At 49.3% G+C, this 20,886-nt stretch overlaps 1 protein-coding gene across 1 annotated transcript in view; it reads right to left on the reverse strand.

The window, feature by feature from the left end:
• cplane1 (ciliogenesis and planar polarity effector 1) overlaps nucleotides 1-20,886 on the reverse strand; it is a 286,526-nt gene that overhangs the window by 76,087 nt on the left and 189,553 nt on the right. Inside the window, exons 31-32 of the mRNA XM_059644976.1 lie at nucleotides 6,856-6,933; nucleotides 4,125-4,317 (exon numbers count right to left, since the gene is read on the reverse strand). Coding sequence (XP_059500959.1) covers nucleotides 4,125-4,317; nucleotides 6,856-6,933 — 271 coding nt within the window. The remainder of the gene's footprint in view (nucleotides 1-4,124; nucleotides 4,318-6,855; nucleotides 6,934-20,886) is intronic.

Raw genomic sequence — 20,886 nt, forward strand, 5'->3', positions numbered from 1 at the left:
GTAAGTGGGACTTGCATTTATTGGAACTGCATGCCGTGAGAACTTTGTTCTGTTCGGGAATAGTAATTAGTTAAGGGGGAATTGTTTGGTTTGTTAGTAAGTCTGTTAATTTGTTCGCTGTTAGAGTTAAATAAATAAAATTGTTACTTGTTGCTTATAAACTGAGTATCAGGGATTTCTTTCATTTGATCTTTTCTTTATAACAAAATGGGAGGTAAAAGGAGGAATATGCCATTTCTTCCATTTCCTTTCGCACCTTATGAAGCATGGCGAGTTTCTCTGGGTGTTTTGGTTTTAATTATCAGAGGGGTTCGACATCTGCTCCATAACAGACAGGACTGGAAGATTAATGCTCCAGGGTACAGATGCTATTGGAAGGATAGAATGGGGGACAAGGGAGGAGGGGGAGTGCTGTTTTTGATTAAGGATAACATTACAGCTGTTTCTGGGAATACATCCAGTGGGGTTATTTGGGTAGAGCTCAGAAGTAAGAAAGGGATGATCACCTTATTGGGAATATACCACAGATCCCCAAATAATCAGTGGGAAATTGAGAAATAAATTTGTAAGGAGATCTCAGTTATCTGTGAGAATAATAGGTTGGCTGGGACTGCTAAAATGTTAAAGGCTTGGATGAAGGGGAATTTTTCAAATATGTACAAGAAAACTTTCTGACTCAGCATGTTCGACAGAAGGTGCTAAATTTGATCTACTCTTAGGAAATAAAGCAGGGCAGGTGACTGAGGTGTCTGTGGGGGAGCACTTTGGGGCCTGTGACCATAATTCTATTAGTTTTAAAATACTGATGGAAAAGGATAGACCGGATCTAAAAGTTAACATTCTAATTGCAGGAAGGCCAGTTTTGATGGTATTAGGCAAAAACATTCAAAAGTTGATTGGGGGAAGGATGTTCACAGATAAAGGGATGGCCAGAAAATGGGAAGCCTGCAAAACTGAAATTGAATGTTGAGAGACAGTATGTTCCTGTTGGTGTGAAGGGCAAGACCGATAGGTGTAGGGAATGCTGGATGACGAGAAAAATTGAGGTTTTTATCAAGAAAAAGAAGGAAGCACATGTCAGATAAAGATAGCAGGGATCGAGTGAATCCTTAGAAGGATACAAAGAAAGTCGGAGTATACTAAAGAGGGAAATCAGGAGGGGAAAAAGGGGGACATGAGATAGCTTTGGCAAACAAGGTAAAGGAGAATCTAAAGGAATCTTATGAATGCAGTAAGGACAAAAGGATAGCTAGGGAGAGAATAAGGCCCATTAAAAATCAGCAAGGCCAGCTATGTGTGTGTGGAATCGCAGGAGATGGGGGAGATACTAAACAAGTATTTTGCATCAGTGTTTACAGTGAAGAAAGATATGGAAGGTAGAGAGTGTTGGGAAATATATAGCGACATATTGAAAAGTATCCACACCACAGAAGAGGAGGTGCTGAACGTCTTAAAACGCGTTAAGATAGATAAATCCCCAGAACCTGATCAGGTGCATGCTAGAACTCAGTGGGAAGTGTGGGAAGAGATTCCTGGGCCCCTTGTTGAGATATTTGTATCATCGATAGCCGCAGGTGAGGTGTGGGAAGACGAAAGGTTTGCCTACATGGTGCCATTATTTAAGAAAGGTGATAAGGAGAAGCCAGAGAACTATAGGCCGATGAGGCTGACATTGATGGTAGGCAAGCTGTCCTGAGGGACAGCATTGACATGTATTTGAAAAGGACTGATTAGGAATAGTTAACATGGCTTTGTGTGTAGAAAATCATGCCTCACTAACTTGGAGTTTTTGAAGAAGTAACGAACAGGATCGATGAGGGCAAAGCGATGGATGTGATCTGTATAGATGTCAGTAAGGCGTTTGACAAGGTTCCTCACGGTAGGCTGGTTAGCAAGGTTAGATCACACAGAATACAGGGAGAACTAGTTACTTGCATACAGAACTGGGTTGAAGGTAGAAGACAGAGGGGGATGGTGGAGGCTTTTCAGACTGGAAGCCTGTGACCAGCGGTGTGTCATAAGAATTGGTATTGGCTCCACTGCTATTTGTTATTTATATAAATGATTTGGATATGAACATGGCTGGTACGGTTACTAAGTTTGCAGACGACACAAAAATTACAGGTACGCTGGACAGCAAAGAGGGTTATTTCAATGGGCCGAGGAGTCGCAGATGGAGTTAAATTTAGGCAAATGTGAGTCGCTGAATTTTGGTAAGGTGAATCAGGGCAGGACTTATACACTTAAAGATAAGGTCCTGGGGAGTGTTGCTGAACAAAGAGATCTTGGAGTGCAGGTTCATAGTTCCTTGAAAGTGGAGTCGCAGGTAGACTGGATAGTGAAGAAGGCATTTGGTACACTTAGCTTTATTGGCCAGTGTATTAAGTATCGGGGTTGGGAGGTTATGTTGCGGCTGTACAGAACATTGGTGAGGCCAATTTTGGAATATTGTGAGCAATTCTGGTCTCCCTACTATAGGAAGGGTGTTGTGAAACTTGAAAGGGTTCAGAAAAGATTTACAAGGATGTTGCCAGGGCCAGAGGGTTTGAGCTACAGGGAGAGGCTGAATGGGCTTGGGCTATTTTCCCCCGGAGTGTCGGAGGCTAAGGGGTGACCTTAGTATAAAATCATGAGGAGCATGGATAGGGTGAGTAGACAAGGTCTTTTCCCCAGGGTAGGGGAGTCCAAAATTAGAGGGGCATAGGTTTAAAGTGAGAGGGGAAAGAGTTAAAAGGGAGCTACAGGGCAACTTTTTCACACAGAGGGTGGTGCGTGTATGGAATGAGTTGCCAGAGGAAGTGATGGAAGCTGGTAAAATTACAACATTTACAGGGCATCTGGATGGATATATGAATAGGAAGAGTTTTGAGGGATATGGGCCAAATGCTGGCAAATGAGGCTTGATTTATGTAGGAATGCTGGTCAGTACGGATGAGTTGATCCAAAGGGTGTTTTCGTGCTTGTATATCTATGACCTATTGAAGCCCTATTCAGACTTCAGGTGATTGATTGATAACTGTCCCTCAGTCAGCTACCATTAACCTTTTCACTAGACTACTGAATTTTAAACTTTTAAAATGGAAAAAGAAAAGATTTCAATTCCCACACTGCCTCCAAATTGCTTGAACTATAGACTCACTCACGCTATGTCTCAGTCTGGATGCGATCTCTCCTGGCACGTGTAGCTTACTGATCCCATCTCAGAGGGTGGTGACGGGTCTAGAGGGCGGGTGAGGCCAGAAACTTCACAACCTTTAAAAAGTACTTGGTTTAGCACTTGGTATGCCATAACATTCAAAGCAACGGGCTCAGTGCGGGAAAGGTGTCTCTTGTAGATGGCGGTATGTTTTGGGTGGTAGAGACTCGTTGGAACAACGACCCTCTTGTCTTATAGGACTCTATGGCTGATCTAATTGTGGCCTTAAATCCACTCTCCTGCGTGTCCCCATAACCTACAACTTCCTCACTGGTTCAAAACTCGGCCAAACACAGGTTTGAATGTTAATATACTCATTGACCCAGTCTTCACTGCTCCCCCAGATGTAAAATTACAAAGACTAACAAACATCTGAGAGAATAAGTTCCTCATCTGTCTTAATGGAAGACCCACTTATTCTGAAATTTCTCCCTTGTAATATATCTTTCTGAGGGATTCCCTCATCATTCCCTCATTCCTTTATCATTTCTGCATTCAACCCATTTCAGAAACAAAAGACCACTTGTTCTTCTAATCTTCAAGGAGAGTAGGCCCAGCCTCCTCAACTTCTGCTTGAGGAAAGCTCTTAATTCCTGGTATCAGTCTGTGGATCCTATTTGGAGGCGATGAAAGATACAAAGTTGAGTGTGAGGGAAAGGATGAGACATCTGTGTAGCCAGATACAAGGGAGGACAGAGGAGCTGAGAGTGAGACACTGAACGTGATAAAGAGAGTGATAGGAGAAAGGCCAGAAACAGAACAGAAAACCTTTCTGTGAGAAAGGGCCCAAAAATGAACAGAGATGGCAGAGACCAAGTTGAACTGCAAGGAGGTTTGGAGAGAGAATGTAAATCAGTAAATGCACGTCGATGAACAAGAAGATTTGGACAGATGAGTCAGTGATTGGATTAATGAACAGAAACATTACCTGAACCAGTTTTGACATTTCATCCTGGAGCATTTGTCGACAGAGATTGGACATGTTGACAGTCTGACCATCAGGACACTCGGTTTGGGTGGCAGCTGGCACTGACACAGGTGCAGGCGGAGTTGGAACACAGTAACAATTTAGAACAGGCTGTAATTGCGAGGAGGCAGCCTGCAGGCTTAAAAGGCCAGAGCTGAGGAAAGAATGGAGAGAAGGTATAAGAGGTGAGGGAAGCATGTCAGCGACAGGTCAGAGTGCAGAATGCTTGCAGCAGCTTTGCAACAAAATCACCAAGCTCCACAGCAAAAACACTGAGATCACAGACTGCAGCTCCAAACACACACATCTCCACAGAACATCATCACTGAATACTCCCCACTGTCCCCCCCGTCACTGAATACTCCCCACTGTCCCCCCCGTCACTGAATACTCCCCACTGACCCCCCCCCGTCACTGAATACTCCCCACTGTCCCCCCCGTCACTGAATACTCCCCACTGTCCCCCCCCGTCACTGAATACTCCCCACTGTCCCCCCCGTCACTGAATACTCCCCACTGTCCACACCCGTCACTGAATACTCCCCACTGTCCCCCCCCGTCACTGAATACTCCCCACTGTCCCCCCCGTCACTGAATACTCCCCACTGTCCACACCCGTCACTGAATACTCCCCACTGTGCCCCCCGTCACTGAATACTCCCCACTGACCCCCCCGTCACTGAATACTCCCCACTGACCCCCCCCGTCACTGAATACTCCCCACTGTCCCCCCCGTCACTGAATACTCCCCACTGTCCCCCCCGTCACTGAATACTCCCCACTGTCCACACCCGTCACTGAATACTCCCCACTGTCCCCCCTGTCACTGAATACTCCCCACTGTCCCCCCCGTCACTGAATACTCCCCACTGACCCCCCCGTCACTGCATACTCCCCACTGACCCCCCCCCGTCACTGAATACTCCCCACTGTCCCCCCCGTCACTGAATACTCCCCACTGTCCCCCCCCGTCACTAAATACTCCCCACTGTCCCCCCCGTCACTGAATACTCCCCACTGTCCACCCCCGTCACTGAATACTCCCCACTGTCCACACCCGTCACTGAATACTCCCCACTGTCCCCCCGTCACTGAATACTCCCCACTGTCCCCCCCGTCACTGAATACTCCCCACTGTCCACATCCGTCACTGAATACTCCCCACTGTCCCCCCGTCACTGAATACTCCCCACTGTCCCCCCCCGTCACTGAATACTCCCCACTGTCCCCCCCGTCACTGAATACTCCCCACTGTCCCCCCCCGTCACTGAATACTCCCCACTGTCCCCCCCCGTCACTGAATACTTCCCACTGTCCCCCCCGTCACTGAATACTCCCCACTGTCCCCCCCGTCACTGAATACTCCCCACTGTCCACCCCCGTCACTGAATACTCCCCACTGACCCCCCCGTCACTGAATACTCCCCACTGTCCCCCCCGTCACTGAATACTCCCCACTGACACCCCCGTCACTGAATACTCCCCACTGTCCCCCCCCGTCACTGAATACTCCCCACTGTCCCCCCCGTCACTGAATACTCCCCACTGACACCCCCCGTCACTGAATACTCCCCACTGTCCACACCCGTCACTGAATACTCCCCACTGTCCCCCCCGTCACTGAATACTTCCCACTGTCCACACCCGTCACTGAATACTCCCCACTGTCCCCCCCCGTCACTGAATACTCCCCACTGACCCCCCCGTCACTGAATACTCCCCACTGTCCCCCCCCGTCACTGAATACTCCCCACTGTCCCCCCCGTCACTGAATACTCCCCACTGACACCCCCCGTCACTGAATACTCCCCACTGTCCCCCCCCGTCACTGAATACTCCCCACTGTCCCCCCCGTCACTGAATACTCCCCACTGTCCACCCCCGTCACTGAATACTCCCCACTGTCCCCCCCGTCACTGAATACTCCCCACTGACACCCCCCGTCACTGAATACTCCCACTGTCCCCCCCGTCACTGAATACTCCCCACTGACCCCCCCCGTCACTGAATACTCCCCACTGACCCCCCCGTCACTGAATACTCCCCACTGACTCCCCCGTCACTGAATACTCCCCACTGACCCCCGTCACTGAATACTCCCCACTGACTCCCCCGTCACTGAATACTCCCCACTGACCCCCCCGTCACTGAATACTCCCCACTGACCCCCGTCACTGAATACTCCCCACTGACTCCCCCGTCACTGAATACTCCCCACTGACTCCCCCGTCACTGAATACTCCCCACTGACTCCCCCGTCACTGAATACTCCCCACTGACCCCCCCGTCACTGAATACTCCCCACTGACTCCCCCGTCACTGAATACTCCCCACTGACCCCCCCCCCCGTCACTGAATACTCCCCACTGTCCCGTTACTGAATATTAAATATTCCCACACTCCGAGTTATGGATTATCCCCATTCTGCCCCTGGTTATTGATTATTCCTCATGTCCCCTGGTTATTGAATAATCTCTGCCTCCAGTTCAGTTCTATCTTTTACCCTGGTTCTGTGCCCGATCTTTCCCCTGAACCCGAGGAGACTGGTCAGGATATTCCGTCATCTGAGTGAGTTCTGACTAATTGCTTCACTCAGCACTCCTTGGTTTGTGTGTTTTGCCCATCACAGAGATTAAACTCAGGATTTTTTTCAACTTCAAACTTGCAGTGCAGTGGTTACAAACTCCCTCACCTATCTGCGTCAGGCATGGCATGTTGGGATGTGATCTGAGACACGCTGCAGTCACCTGTGAGCACTTCTGTCTGCTCCCTGCAATGAAACAGCAACAAGCTCACAAGATGAATCACGCTTTTAGTACAGCCACAGGAACACCCGGCCTTCTCAAATCGACATCGGTAATACCACTACATACAGAATTGTCTTCATCAAAATCAATCTCAGGAACTGCTATTCCTCAGAGAAGGTCAAAGAATTGCCAAGATTATCCGATCACACAGAATTCACAGTTTTCTTAGAGCTGCGGCATGGGGAAAATGTAAGGAAGTCAGAAGAACCGTGTGTGCGCAATAGGTTTCCATCTCTCAGGTCACAGTGGTTGCTTCTCTCTCTGCTGTGCATTCAGTGTCAGTTACAGTTAATAAATTAACCCGTTGACGGAATTGTCGAAACCTATAGCATGGCACATGGGACTTCCTGTTTTAGTTGGCTGTTTGGTAGAAGTAACTAATTCATTTGATATCTGTCTCCTTTCTCATGTTCAGAGAGAAACCTGAAAACTAAGAGTTATAGTGTGATTGAATCTGCCCACTCACCAGCTTCATGGATGTCTAAGTGAGTTGCCAACACATAAAATTCCAAACATTCCAGCCACAAGTTTTCTCCAGCTTCCTGCTGGACTCTTGTTAAAATGCACTCTCCTTGATTACAGTGAAACAACGCTGCACCATAGCAACCAGCCTAACGCTGCACCGTGCAGCTCACCTGCCTGATTCTCGATGACTACTATGGGAAGGTGGCAACTTGACGTCTCTCTAGCCATCCACAGATCTTCTCTTTCATCAGGATTTCTATCTTCCTCAACTCCAAGAAATACTGATTCTGGCTCCTTTATCTTTTGCACTTGTTTTAATTAATTAGTCAATGGAGAAATAAAATTCATATTGAAGTTACTGGATTGTTATAAAAACCCATTTATTTGATTAATCACCTTTAGGGAAGGAAATTGCCTTCCTTATTTGGTTTGACCCAGATGTGACTCCAGGCTCACAGCAATATGGTTGACTCTTGACTGCCCTCTGAAATGGCGAAGGAGGTCACTCAATTGTTTCAAACCATGACAGAAAAGTCAATTAGTAATAAAATTGGACAAAAAAAACTGCTGGCAACAACCAGGTCACTTGAAACAACAGAGGAACAGACTGCTGAGTTGGCCTACCAGACTACTCCTCAGGGACCTCTGTCAAAGTTGGGAGAGCTGCCTCACAGATGGTTCAATTAATGAACACCTTGACACATTCATACACGTGGAATCAGACTAGCCAGACGATGTCTCAGACAACCATCACCATCCCTGGACAGGACTAAGAGTTCTGAAAAAGATGCACACTAGTCCACTCCTCCTCTACTCCCAACACCACCCTACAGCCCCCTATATGGTACCTTCCCCTATAAGCACAGAAGGTGTAACACCTTCTCCTCTTCCTCCCTCCCTCCTCACTACCCAAAGCCTCCAGGCACACCTTCCAGGTGAAGCAGTGATTTACCTGCACTTCACTCAATCTAGTCTCCTGCGTTTGCTGCTCGCAATGTGGTCTCCTCTACTTCTGGGAAAGAAAACACAGACTGGGTGACCATCCTATAGAACTTTTACATTCTGTTCATAAAGAAGACCTTGAGCCTCCAGTTGCCTGCCACTTTACCACATCACCATTCTTCCTGGCCAACATTACTGTCTCAGGCTTGCTGCAGTGCCCCAGTGAGGTTCAGTGCATTTTGGGAACCCAGCAGCCTTCACGACTCAATATCAAGTTCAATCATTTTAGACCTTGAACACCTCCTTCTGTGTCCTTTACCCAGCCCCACAGCCCAGGCCGCAGAAACATCGGTCTGTGCCTCTGACTGGTGAGTCCTGTATTACAATCAATCACTTGGAACCTCTCCTACTCCTCATTACATTGGAGCAAGATTCAATACCAGAAACTTGGCTGTCAATGCTACATTCCTTGAGAGTCTAACATCACTACATTTTCCAAAACAGCATACTTGTTTGGGATGGAGACAGCCACAGGAGACTCCTGCACGACATGCCTCCTTTTCCTGGCAATAATCCATCTACCTGACTATTTTACTCCCTTCCTGCAACTGCCATCCATCACACTCCCTAGCTTCTCTAAATTCCTCATTGCCTCTAACTGCCACTCCAACCGATCTATGAGATCCAACTGGATTCACAATCAAGCGCACTTCCTGCAGACACAGAAAATAGAACATAGAACATTACAGCGCAGTACAGGCCCTTCGGCCCTCGATGTTGCATCGACCTTTGAAACCAATCTGAAACCCATCTAACCTACACTATTCCATTATCTTCCATATGTTTATCCAATGACCATTCAAATGCCCTCAAACTTGGCGAGTCTACTACTGTGGCAGACAGGGCATTCCACGCCCTTACTACTCTCTGAGTAAAGAACCTACCTCTGACATCTGTCCTATATCTATCACCCCTCAATTTAAACCTATGTTCCCTTGTGCTAGCATCACCATCTGAGGAAAAAGGCTCTCATTATCCACCCTATCTAATCCTCTGATCATCCTGTATGTCTCTAATAGGTCACCTCTTAACCTTCTTCTCTCCCAACAAAAATAGCCTCAAGTCCCTCAGCCTTTCCTCATAAGACCTTCCCTCCACATCCGGCAACATCCTGGAAAATCTCCTCTGCACCCTTTCCAATGCTTACACATCCTTCCTGTAATGCGGCAACCAGAACTGTATGCAATATTCCAAGTGTGGCCACACCAGAGTTTGTACAGCTGCAACATGGCCTCATGGCTCCAAAACTCAATCCCTCTACCAATAAAAACTAATACACTGTACGCCTTCTTAACAACCCTATCAACCTGGGTGGCAACTTTCAGGGGCCTAGGTACATGGACACTTAGATTTCTCTGCTCATTCACACTACCAAGAATCTTACCACCAGCCCAGTACTCTGTATTCCTGTTACTCCTTCCAAAGTGAATCACCTCACAGTTTTGCACATTAAACTCCATCTGCCATCTCTCAGCCCATCTCTGCAGCTTCTCTATGTCCCTCTGTAACCTGCAACATTCTTCTGCATTATCCACAACTCCACTGACTTTAGTGTCATCCAAAATTTACTAGCATGGAAACTCTCCCTAATCTGGATGTAAGTTTGCTCGCTGAGCTGGAAGGTTCGTTTTCAGATGTTTTGTCACTTTTTTTTATTTGAAAAAATATACTTTATTCGTAAGATGTACAAAAAATAAAACATATTTACACACCTACCCAGTCATGCAAGCCGCTCCGGGTGACCCAGGGGGTACGTACATCAACCAAAGGAAAAAAACAAAGAAAAAAAAACAAAGCAAAGAAAACACCCCGGCAGTCGTCTCCCCGCACAGTCCCAGTTGGCCCCCTGACCAGTTGGGGAAGGCGCCAGCTGGGCCCAGTTACCAGATAGGGCCCTTTTTTTCTATTCTGGACGAGGGGTTTCATACCGTGGTCTTTCCCCACCGCGCCTTGGAGGTAGCTGCCCCAAGCTTTAGCACGTCCCTCAGCACGTAGTCCTGGACCTTGGAGTGTGCCAGTCTGCATCACTCGGTCGGGGTCAGTTCTTTCAGCTGGCAGACCAGAAAGTTGCGGGCAGACCAAAGAGTGTCTTTCACCGCATTGATGGTCCTCCAGGCACAGTTGATGTTGGTCTCGGTGTGCGTCCCCGGAAACAGCCCATAGAGCACGGAGTCCCGCGTCACGGAGCTGCTCGGGACGAACCTCGACAAATACCACTGCATCCCCCTCCAGACCTCCTGCGCATAGGCACACTCCAGAAGGAGGTGATCGACAGTCTCGATCCCCCCCGCGGCCACCTCGAGAGCAGCGTGCGGTGGTGCAGAGATTCCGGGCATGCATAAAGGATCTCACTGGCAGAGCCCCTCTCACCGCCAGCCAAGCAATGTCCTTGTGCTTGTTTGAAAGTTCTGGTGATGAGGCATTCTGCCACACGACTTTGGCAATCTGCGTGGGGAACCACACGACGGGATCCACCCTCTCCTGTTCCCGAAGGGTCTCGAGGATACTACGTGCTGACCACTGCCTGACGGCCTTGTGGTCAAAGGTGTTTCCTTTCAAAAATTTCTCCACGAAGGACAGGTGGTACGGAACGGTCCAACTACTCGGAGCATTCCGCAGCAACGAGGCCAGGCCCATCCTTTACAACACCGGGGACAGGTAGAACCTCAGTAAGTAGTGACACTTGGTGTTTGCGTACTGAGGATCTACTCACAGCTTGATGCAGCCGCACACAAAGGTAGCCGTCAGGGCGAGGGTGGCGTTCGGTACGCCCTTTCCCCCATTTTCCAGGTCTTTGTACATGGTGTCCCTGTGGACCCGGTCCATCCTTGACCCCCAAATGAAGTGGAAGATGGCCCGGGTGACTGCAGCAGCGCAGGTCCAGGGAATAGGCCAGGCCTGCGCCACATACAACAGTACCGAAAGCCCCTCGCACCTGACAACGAGGTTCTTACCCACGATGGAGAGGGACCGGAGCATCCACCTGCCCAGCTTCTGCTTCAATTTGGAGATACGCTCCTCCCAAGTCTTAGTGCACGCCCCAGCTCCACCAAACCAAACACCCAGCACCTTCAGGTAGTCTGTCCTGATGGTGAAGGGAATGAAGGAGCAGTCATCCCAGTTCCCGAAGAATATGACCTCGCTCTTACCCCTATTGACTTTGGCACCCGAGGCCAGTTCAAACTGGCCGCAGATGTCCAATAGTCTACTCACCGACCGACGATCGGTACAGAAGACGGCGACATCGTCCATGTACAGGGAGGTCTTGACCTAAAGGCCTCAGCTGCCTGGGATAGTCACGCCCTTCAGGCTCACGTCCTTCCTGATGGATGCGGCGAAGGGCTCCACACAGCACACGAACAAGGCAGGAGAGAGCGGGCAGCCCTGCCTGACTCCAGATCTAACAGGAAAACCGTCTGATTCCCACCCGTTGATCGAGACTGCGCTAACGATGTTAGTGTAGAGCAGCCGGATCCAATTGCGGATGCCCTCCCCGAACCCCAATTTGGAGAGGACGTCCCTCATGTAAGCATGAGACCCCCTGTCGAAGGCCTTCTCCTGGTCCAGGCTGACAAAGCAGGTGTCCACCCACCTGTCCTGCACGTAGGCGATCGTAATCCTGATGAGCGCGAGGCTCTCAGCAATCTTCCTGCCCGGCACAGCACAGGTTTGGTCAGGGTGAATCACCGACTCCAGGACAGACCTGTCCCGGTTGGCCATGACCTTGGCCAGGATTTTGTAGTCCATGTTCAATAGTGAAATGGGATGCCAATTCTTAATTTCTTCCCTCTCCCCCTTCCTCTTGTACATGAGGGTGATGATGCCCTTCCTCATGGACTTGCACATTTCCCCTGCCCGAAGCGCACTATCGTACACCTCCAGCAGGTCCTGGCCGACCAGGTCCCAAAGAGCGGAATACAGCTCGACCGGTAAGCTGTCACTTCCGGGAGTCCTATTCCTCTCCAAGGACTTGAGGGCTGTGGTCAGCTTGTCCAGGGATATCGGATGGTCCAGCCACTCCCTCGTGCCGTCATCTAAGACCTCCGTGATAGACGACAGGAATGACTCGGAGGCCGTGCTGTCCGTGGGCTTCGCGTCGTACAGTCCGGCATAGAAGGATCTGCTGATCCTCAAAATGTCGGGCCGAGACGACGTCACCGAGCCGTCGTCCTCCTTCAGCCGGCTAAGCACAGAGCTCTCTTTGTGCACCTTCTGAAAGAAGAAACGCGAGCACGTCTTGTCCTGCTCCACGGAGCGGACCCTGGACCGGAAGATTATCCTGGAGGCCTCCGCGGCGAGGACCGAGGCTTGCTGGCCCCTCACCTCGCGGAGGTCCTCCGTGACATCGACCCCCATCAACTGCAGAAGGAGCAGGTTCTGCACCCTTTTCTGGAGTCGCGACAGCTTTCCCCGCCTCTCTCTCGCCTTCCGAACACCCTTGAGGACAAAGAACCTCTTGATGTTCTCCTTCACCGTCTCCCACCAGTCGCCCGGAGACTCAAAGAGGGGTTCCACAGTTCTCCAACCGGCGTACTCCCTCTTAAGCTCCTCGACGTTCTCTGGGGTCAACAGAGTTGTGTTGAGCTTCCACGTCCCCTTGCCGGCCAGCTGGTCGTCCTGTAAGTGACAGTCGGCCAGCAGGAGGCAGTGGTCAGAGAAGAACACCGGCTCGACGCCGGTGGACCTGACCGAGAACGCCCGTGACACAAACAGGAAGTCTATCCTTGAGCGGATAGACCCGTCTGGCCGCGACCAGGTGTACCTCCGCTGCGCTCCGTCTGCAGGGGTGCTGAAGACGTCGAGTAGCTTGGCGTCCTTCACTGTGCCCATCAGGAATCTGGACCAGTTGACTCCCCCCACCCGCTGTCCCCACGCCGGATCTTCCATCTGCATCGATGATGCAGTTGAAGTCTCCGCCTAGGATGACCGGCCTGGACGTAGCCAGCAGGGGTGGAAGCCGCTGCAGGACGGCCAACCGCTCATTCCGTACCGCTGAGGCGTACACGTTGATCAGCCTCAGGGGAGCATTCCTGTAGGTGATGTCAGCCACTAGGAGGTGCCCCCCCCCCCCCCACCACCTCCTGAACTTGAGAGATGGTGAAGTTGCGCTCCCGCAGCAGAATAGCCAGGCCCGAGGAACGGCAGTCGTTACCCCCCGACCAGATCGAAGGACCACAGGTCCAGGCACCGGACCATTTCCCGTACCTGCCGAGGTGCGGTATCCCGCATTCCTGCAGAAACAGGAGGTCCGCCTTGATGGTGGTCAGGTAGGCCAACGTGGATACACGTCTTGCGGTGGACTTGACGCTGCGCACATTAATGCTCGCAACTCGTACCCCCATTGTGGGCAGTGACCGCAGTGCCCTCCCCAAGTCCAAGGTCCAGCCCCTCCATCTGTCCCTTCATGCCCATTGCCCGGGCTAACCGCTGGACGCTCTCTGGGCTCAGGAAACCGTCTGTGCTGCCTTCCGGGTGGCATCCCCCCGTCAGGGGTGCGGAGGCAGGACGGTCCAGCTCTGGGTCAGGCTGGGGACGCGCTGTTTCCTCCTTCCCGCCTGGAAGTTCCGGGGGGCCCTCCAGTGCCCCAGCGGCACTTGACTGGGTGTCGGAGGGAGCCTCAGGACGCCTCCCGTCACCTGGAAGCGGGGTGCTGCTTTCCTTCTCCCTCGAGATCTTTAACTTCTGCTTCGGGTGGGCCCTCTCCAAATCCCCCTCATCAGAGGAGCTCTTATAGCCCCCCTGTAGCTGCCTCTTCCCGCCTGATGGTTGCGGTTCCTGGGCCTGTCGACGCACCTTCCTCCTCGCTTTCCGGACCGTCGTCCACTCCCCTGGGTCGCCTGTCACCGCCTCCGTCGACTCCAGGTTGTCGGGGGGGAGTGGAGCCTGCAGGGGCGCTTTGCTGGCCTCGGGCCCATCCTGCGGGGCTGGGCCCTCCTGCACGACCTGGCCCTCCTGCACATTAGTGGGGTCCTTGCTGGGTCCTGGTGCCTTCCTCTCCTCCGGGGGGGCTGGCCCCGCATCGCCCCTGCCGGCGACCTGGGAGTAGGTGGTTCCCCGCTGCAGGCATGCCCTATAGAGGTGGCCCGCTTCCCCGCAAAGGTTGCAGCATTTCTCTTGTGGGCAATCCTTTGCAAGGTGTCCCTCCTCCCTGCAGTTCCTGCAGATGGTGGCTTTGCAGTCGGCCGCCACGTGACCTGACCTACCACAGGCATGGCAGACTTTAGGTTGCCCTGCATAGGTCAGGTAGCCCTTGCTCCCGCCGATCGCGAAGCTGAACGGTGGGTGTAGGATGTTCCCGTCCGCGCCCATCCTCAGCGTCACCTTGACCTGCCTCTTACTGGTCCAGATGCCAAAGGAGTCCATGATGTCAGTTAGGTCCCCTTCCACCTTCACATACCTTCCAAGGAAGGTCAGGACATCAACTGCTGGCACATGCGGGTTGTACATGTGTACAGTCACCATACGGCTCCTCTGTGCTGGCATCACAAACAGTGGGACAGCGGTCAATACAGAGAGGGGGCCCTCACCTCCTTTCTCCTTGAAAACCTCCAGGAAGCGCTCGCAAAGCTTGGCACTCCTGAAGGTCACATGGTAAAAACCTCCTCCGGGGAAATCCTGCAGGCAGTAACTGTCCGCAGCAGCGAACCTGCAACAGTCCAACAGGACCCTCTTCACAAGGAAGGTGCGGTCCACAGGCGCACCTTCATCCACCTTCTTTATGGAAACACGGATGGTGTTCTGGACCCCCTGACCTGGGGCACGAGCACTTGCCACAGCCATCGTTGCAGGTTGGCTGCTCCCCTGAACCAGTGTTAGGCCGAAGCCAGCATTAAGATCCACTGGTTGCAAGGGTGCGCAGCCAACCCAATGTCCTCCTTTCACCTCCAAGACAGCACTCTCCTCCTCTCGGTCCACAAGAGAGTGGGTCTTTATTTTGTTCCAGATGTAAGCTGGTTCACTGAGCTTGAAGGTTTGTTCCCAGATGTTTTGTCACCATTCTAGGTAACATCAACAGTGAGCCTCCAGTGAAGCACTGGTGTTATGTCCCGCTTTCTATTTGTGTGTTTAGGTTTCCATGGGTTGGTGATGTCATTTCCTGTGTTGATGTAATTTCCTGCATTGGTGATGTCATTTCCTGTTCTATTTCTCAGAGGGTGGTAGATGGGCTCCAAATCAATGTGTTTGTTGGTGTGCGTGTCGCACGAGAAGCATAGCATTCCAACCGGAAATCCATCAACAAACACATTAATTTGGAGCCCGTCTACCACCCTCTGAGAAAAAGAACAGGAAATGACATCACCAACAAACCTTCCAGCTCAACGAGCAAACTTACATCCAGAATCTCAACCTGAGCTACAAATCTTCTCAAAACTCACTCTACCTAATCTCCCATATCTGACAAGAAAAGTAAGTCATTCTACCAAAGGCCATTGTTACACCTTAACAATTTACAGACCCAGAAAATAACTCTGTCTATTGCTCTCAAAAACACTGCTCCAGACTACCAAGTACCAATGTTTTACATTTTTTAAATTTAATCAAGAGACAGATCTCGATTAAACAAATAATAAAAAAAACCCAGTCTACTCACTATTTAAGCTTACAAAAACTTAAAAACTAGCCACTTAGCTGCTCCCTGTGGAGATCTCCCCACCCAGGTTTCTCCACGGTCACTGTTTGTTTTTCTTAGATGAACTCCGCTGTCCAGAGGTAGTTGAAATCAAACAGCAGAGGCAGTAGCTGTGAAGGTTCACTGCTGGGTCAGACAGCACTGTAGGTTTGTTTCTTTGTTGATTCACTTCCCACCAAGTGGTCACAGATGCATAGAAACAGAGAGATTAGGAGCAGGAGGAGGCCTTCCATCCATCGAGCCTGCCCCATCATTCATCACAATCATGGCTGATCATCCAACCCAATAGCCGAATCCTGCTTTCTCCCCATAACCTACTCGTCCCCAAGTGCTATATCAAGTCACCTTTTGAATACATTCAATGTTTTGGCATCAACTACTTCCTGTGGTAATGAATCCTGAATCCCACAGGCTCACCACTCTTTGGGTGATGAAATGTCTCCTCATTTCTGTCTTAAATGGTCTACTATGAATCCTCAGACTGTGACCCCTGATTCTGTGCACACTCACTATCAGGAAAATCATCCCTGCATTTGCCCTGTCCAGTCCTGTTAGAATTTCGTAAGTCTCTGTGAGATTCCCCCCTCATTTGTCTGAACGTTAGCAAAAACAGTCCCAACCTCAATCTCTCATCAGACCCACCATCCCCGGAATCAGCCTGGTAAACCTTCGCTGCAAGAGCATCCTTCCTCAGAAAAGGAGACCAAAACTGCACAAATTATTCCACGTGTGGTCTCACCAAGGCCCTGGAAAACTGCAACACCAACACATCCCTGCTCCTGTACTGAAAACCTCTCACAATGGAGGCCAACATCCCATTTACCTTCTTTACCCACAGACCTGTAGGTTTCTTTCTCTGTTGATTCACATCCCACCATGTGGTCACTGCCTTTGTCTCCCTTCCTCCTTTTCAAAGTGCCATTGCTTTGCATTTTTTTTCCAAAGTTTCAAAATAATGCAACAGCTTATAAAATAATAATTAATGCTCTCTAGAATTCACGGAAATCAGCTCCAAAACTGAAAATACCACAAAAAAGGAGCAGCTCTTTCAGCCACAATTGTTTCTTATCCTCTATCCTGATTATCCAGCACAATCTAGTTAGTTTTAAATTTCTGGTTTCAAACCGAACAAAGGGGTGAGAGATCAAATGCTACATTCCTATCTATCCCCGATAATAGCAATATTGGACAGGAGTAGGCCGTTCAGTCCAGTGGCGCTGCCCCATCATTCACATGATCATGACTGACTGAACACTTTCACTCATCCATCCCCATAACATATCGTGTTTGACTCCCCTGTCAAATAAGAATCTATCTAGGACGACTTTGAAAATATTCACTGATCCCAACTCTACCAGCTTCTGAAGTAGGGAGTTCCAAAACTTCACATCCCTCCGAGAGAAACTTGGGGATAAAACGCCTCTCTGTATAAAAGAGATGTATCAACCTTTACAACTGGGGTCGCTAATTCTGGACTGACCCACAATAGGAAACGTCAATTTCACTTCTGTCATGTCAAGACTATTCAGAACATTTGTACACATTAATCATGTGACCCCTCACTGTTCTAAACTCCAGCAGATACGAGCCCTGCCTGACCAACGTGCCGACAGAAGGCGACCTACTTATTGTGGGTATTTCTGAATTGCAGATTTCCTTCCATGAAGGACGTAGGTGAATCAGATGGGCCGTACCAAATTCAGCAGTGGTTACATGGTCTCCATCAGGCCTGCTCTTTATTTCAATGCATTTTTAACATCTGCTATGCTTGGATTCAAACCCATGCCCCAGAATATTATCCTGGAGATCTGGATGATCAATAAACACTGGACTACCACCTCCTGTAGCATTTAGCCAGCAATCTGGCACTCACTGCTTGAGAGGGTGATAGAGGCAGAACCCATCTACTCATTGTCAAGTGTCTGGATACAAACCTCAAACACAGGAACCTGGAGGACTACGGATCCTTTTCTGGAAAATGGGATGAGGCTGGCTGGCTCATTTTTCAGCTGATACAGTCCTTATTCTGTGCCATAGATTTATGCTTCCATGATGCTAGCAGTCCATAGTGCAATGCAATGCTTTGCATTGTTCCAGATGTTTGAGTCTCCAACAATACACAACGTAATCCAGCCTGTTTAACTGGCATCCCATTCACAACCTTCAACATGGAATCCCTACATCACCAACATTGGCAAAAAGGCATGGTAGTAAGTCACCCAAGAACCCCCAACCTCCTAAACGCTCAACCACTTCCATCTGGAAGGACAAGGGTAGCCGATCCATAGAACACCATCCCCGCAAGTTCCTCTCCAAGCTAATCATCATCATGACTTGGAAATATATCACCGTTCCTTCAGTGTTACTGGGTCAAAATCATGGAACTCTCTCATTTCTTGCAAAACACTGACAGCAGCAGCTCAAGAAACAGCTCACCCACCACCTTCAGACCACAGAAAAGTGGAATAGCTGCACTGCTCTTACAGAGGCTGGAACAGATACGTGGCTCTGAATGGCTTCTGTGCTGACACCCTTCTAATTCAAATGAAGGAAGGGTAATACATGGTGATCTTGCCAGTGAAGTCTGCTATATATGAAGCCATTAAAAAACAAGTGCCCCTCTCCTTCATCACAGACCCACGGTTGGGACTTTGCTGAAACCATCTATGGGTTAAAATAACCAAAGGACAGTGTGTTGTCATAGGGAGACAATGTGTCTCTGACAGCTGGTGAAAGGGCTCTGGCTGAATAGTCTCTGTCTCTCTATGTGGTCAGTACCTGGAGAATACGTGCAAAGATGGAGACTCCCAGCCCTTTGGGGTAGAGAATTCCAACAGATTCACCACCCACTGACTGAAGAAATTGTTTTCATCTCAGTCCTAAATGACCCAACTCATATTCTGAGAGTGACCCCTGGTTTGAGATCCCCAGCTAGGGAAATATCCTTTCTCTATCCACCCTGCAAGAATTGTTTACTTCTGAATCAATCACCATTCGTTCTTTTAAATTTAAGAGAATACAGGAACCTTATTTTCAAATGTGGTTTTTGGTCAGTCCGTGAAGTTGTTAATATCAGAATGCCATTTGGGCAGTGACCTAATTGTAAGATTTCTAAGAAGGCATGGGGTTTCATTCATCTGCCTAGCAGACCTCTGTGATGCTTATTGTTGAAATGTTTACACACGTGAATTTATGACAGAGTAAACATATGAGGATAACAAAGTGCGAAGCTGGATGAAAACAGCAGGCCAAGCAGAATCTCAGGAACACAAAAGCCGACGTTTCGGGCCTAAACCCTTGCTCTGATGAAGGGTCTAGGCCCGAAATGCCAGCTTTTGTGCTCCTGAGATGCTGCTTGGCCTGCTGTGTTCATCCAGCTTCACACTTTGTTATCTTGGATTCTCCAGCATCTGCAGTTCCCATTATCTCTAAACATATGAGGACATTTTTTTGTGTTTTGGCTTTAGAAGATAACAATCAAGTCAGTTCTGAGAAATCGGTCACCTCAGCAGAAATGGCTTCTGATCAGTGGAGCTTCCAAGTCAGAAAAGCTTGCACTGAAGTGTTCAAGTTGTTAGATCTGAGAAAGCTCATGTCATCAGAATTATGAATTTGTCATGCCAATGAGCTTGGAATGTTATCATAAAACTGTCCCCTCTGTCCAAGGGAAGGAAACTGGGAGGAGTCATTTAGTAAACACTGATAGAGCTGAAATAGGAGTGAAATGTCTCTGTAATTGAGTATAAGAACAAAAGAGAATTACAGCACAAGAACAGGTTCTTCGGCCCTCAAAGCCTGTGCCGATCGTCATGCCCTGACTGAACCAAAAATCAAACCTTCTGCCCCTGCTTGGTCTGTATCCTTCTAATCCCTCCCGATTCATGTGACCATCCAGATGCCTCTTAAAAGTCACCAACGTGCTTGCTTCCACCACCTCCTCTGGCAATGCATTCCAGACTCCGACCACTGTGTGTGAAAAAACTTCCCTCGCACTTCTCCCTTAAACTTTCTCCTCTCAACTTGAACCTGTACCCCCCTGTAAATGAAACATCAACCCTAGGAAAAAGCCTCTGACCATCCACCCTATCTATGACTCTCATAATTTTTGTAGACCTCTATCAGGTCTCCTCTCAGCCGCCATCTTCCCAGTGAAAACAATCCCAGTCTTTTTAACCGTGCCTCATAGCCAGTACCCTCGATACCGGGCAACATCCTGGTGAGCCTTCTCCACACTCTCTCCAAAGCTTCCATCTCCTTCTGGTAATGTGGTGACCAAAACTGCACACAATACTCCAAATGTGGCCTAACAAGGGTTTTATAAATCGCTGCAGCATGGTTTACCAACTCCTGTACTCCATGCCCCAGCCAATGAAGGCAAGCGTGCCAAATGCCTCCTTAATCACCTTGGCCACCCGTGTTGTCACTTTTAAGGAACTGTGGACTCATACACCCAGATCTGTCTTAATGTTAGTGTTTCTAAGGGTTCTGCCATTAACAGTATAATTTACACCTAAATTTGATCCTTTAGAATGCATCACCAGGCATTTGTCTTGGTTAAACACTATCTGCTATTTCAGTACCCTAGTCACCAACCCATCTACATCCTGTTGTATACTTTCATAATCGTCGGCACTATCAGCAACTCCACCAATCTTCGTGTCGTCTGCCAACTTGCTAATCAGACCACCCACAGTTTCCTCCAGATCACTTATACATACTACAAACACCCTTCCACTGCTACCAGAGATAATGGGAACTGCAGATGCTACAGAATCCAAGATAACAAGGTGTGGAGCTGGATGAACACAGCAGGCCAAGC

This window comes from Stegostoma tigrinum, chromosome 3, assembly GCF_030684315.1.
Source record: "Stegostoma tigrinum isolate sSteTig4 chromosome 3, sSteTig4.hap1, whole genome shotgun sequence".
In the NCBI taxonomy this organism is placed as follows: Eukaryota; Metazoa; Chordata; class Chondrichthyes; order Orectolobiformes; family Stegostomatidae; genus Stegostoma; species Stegostoma tigrinum.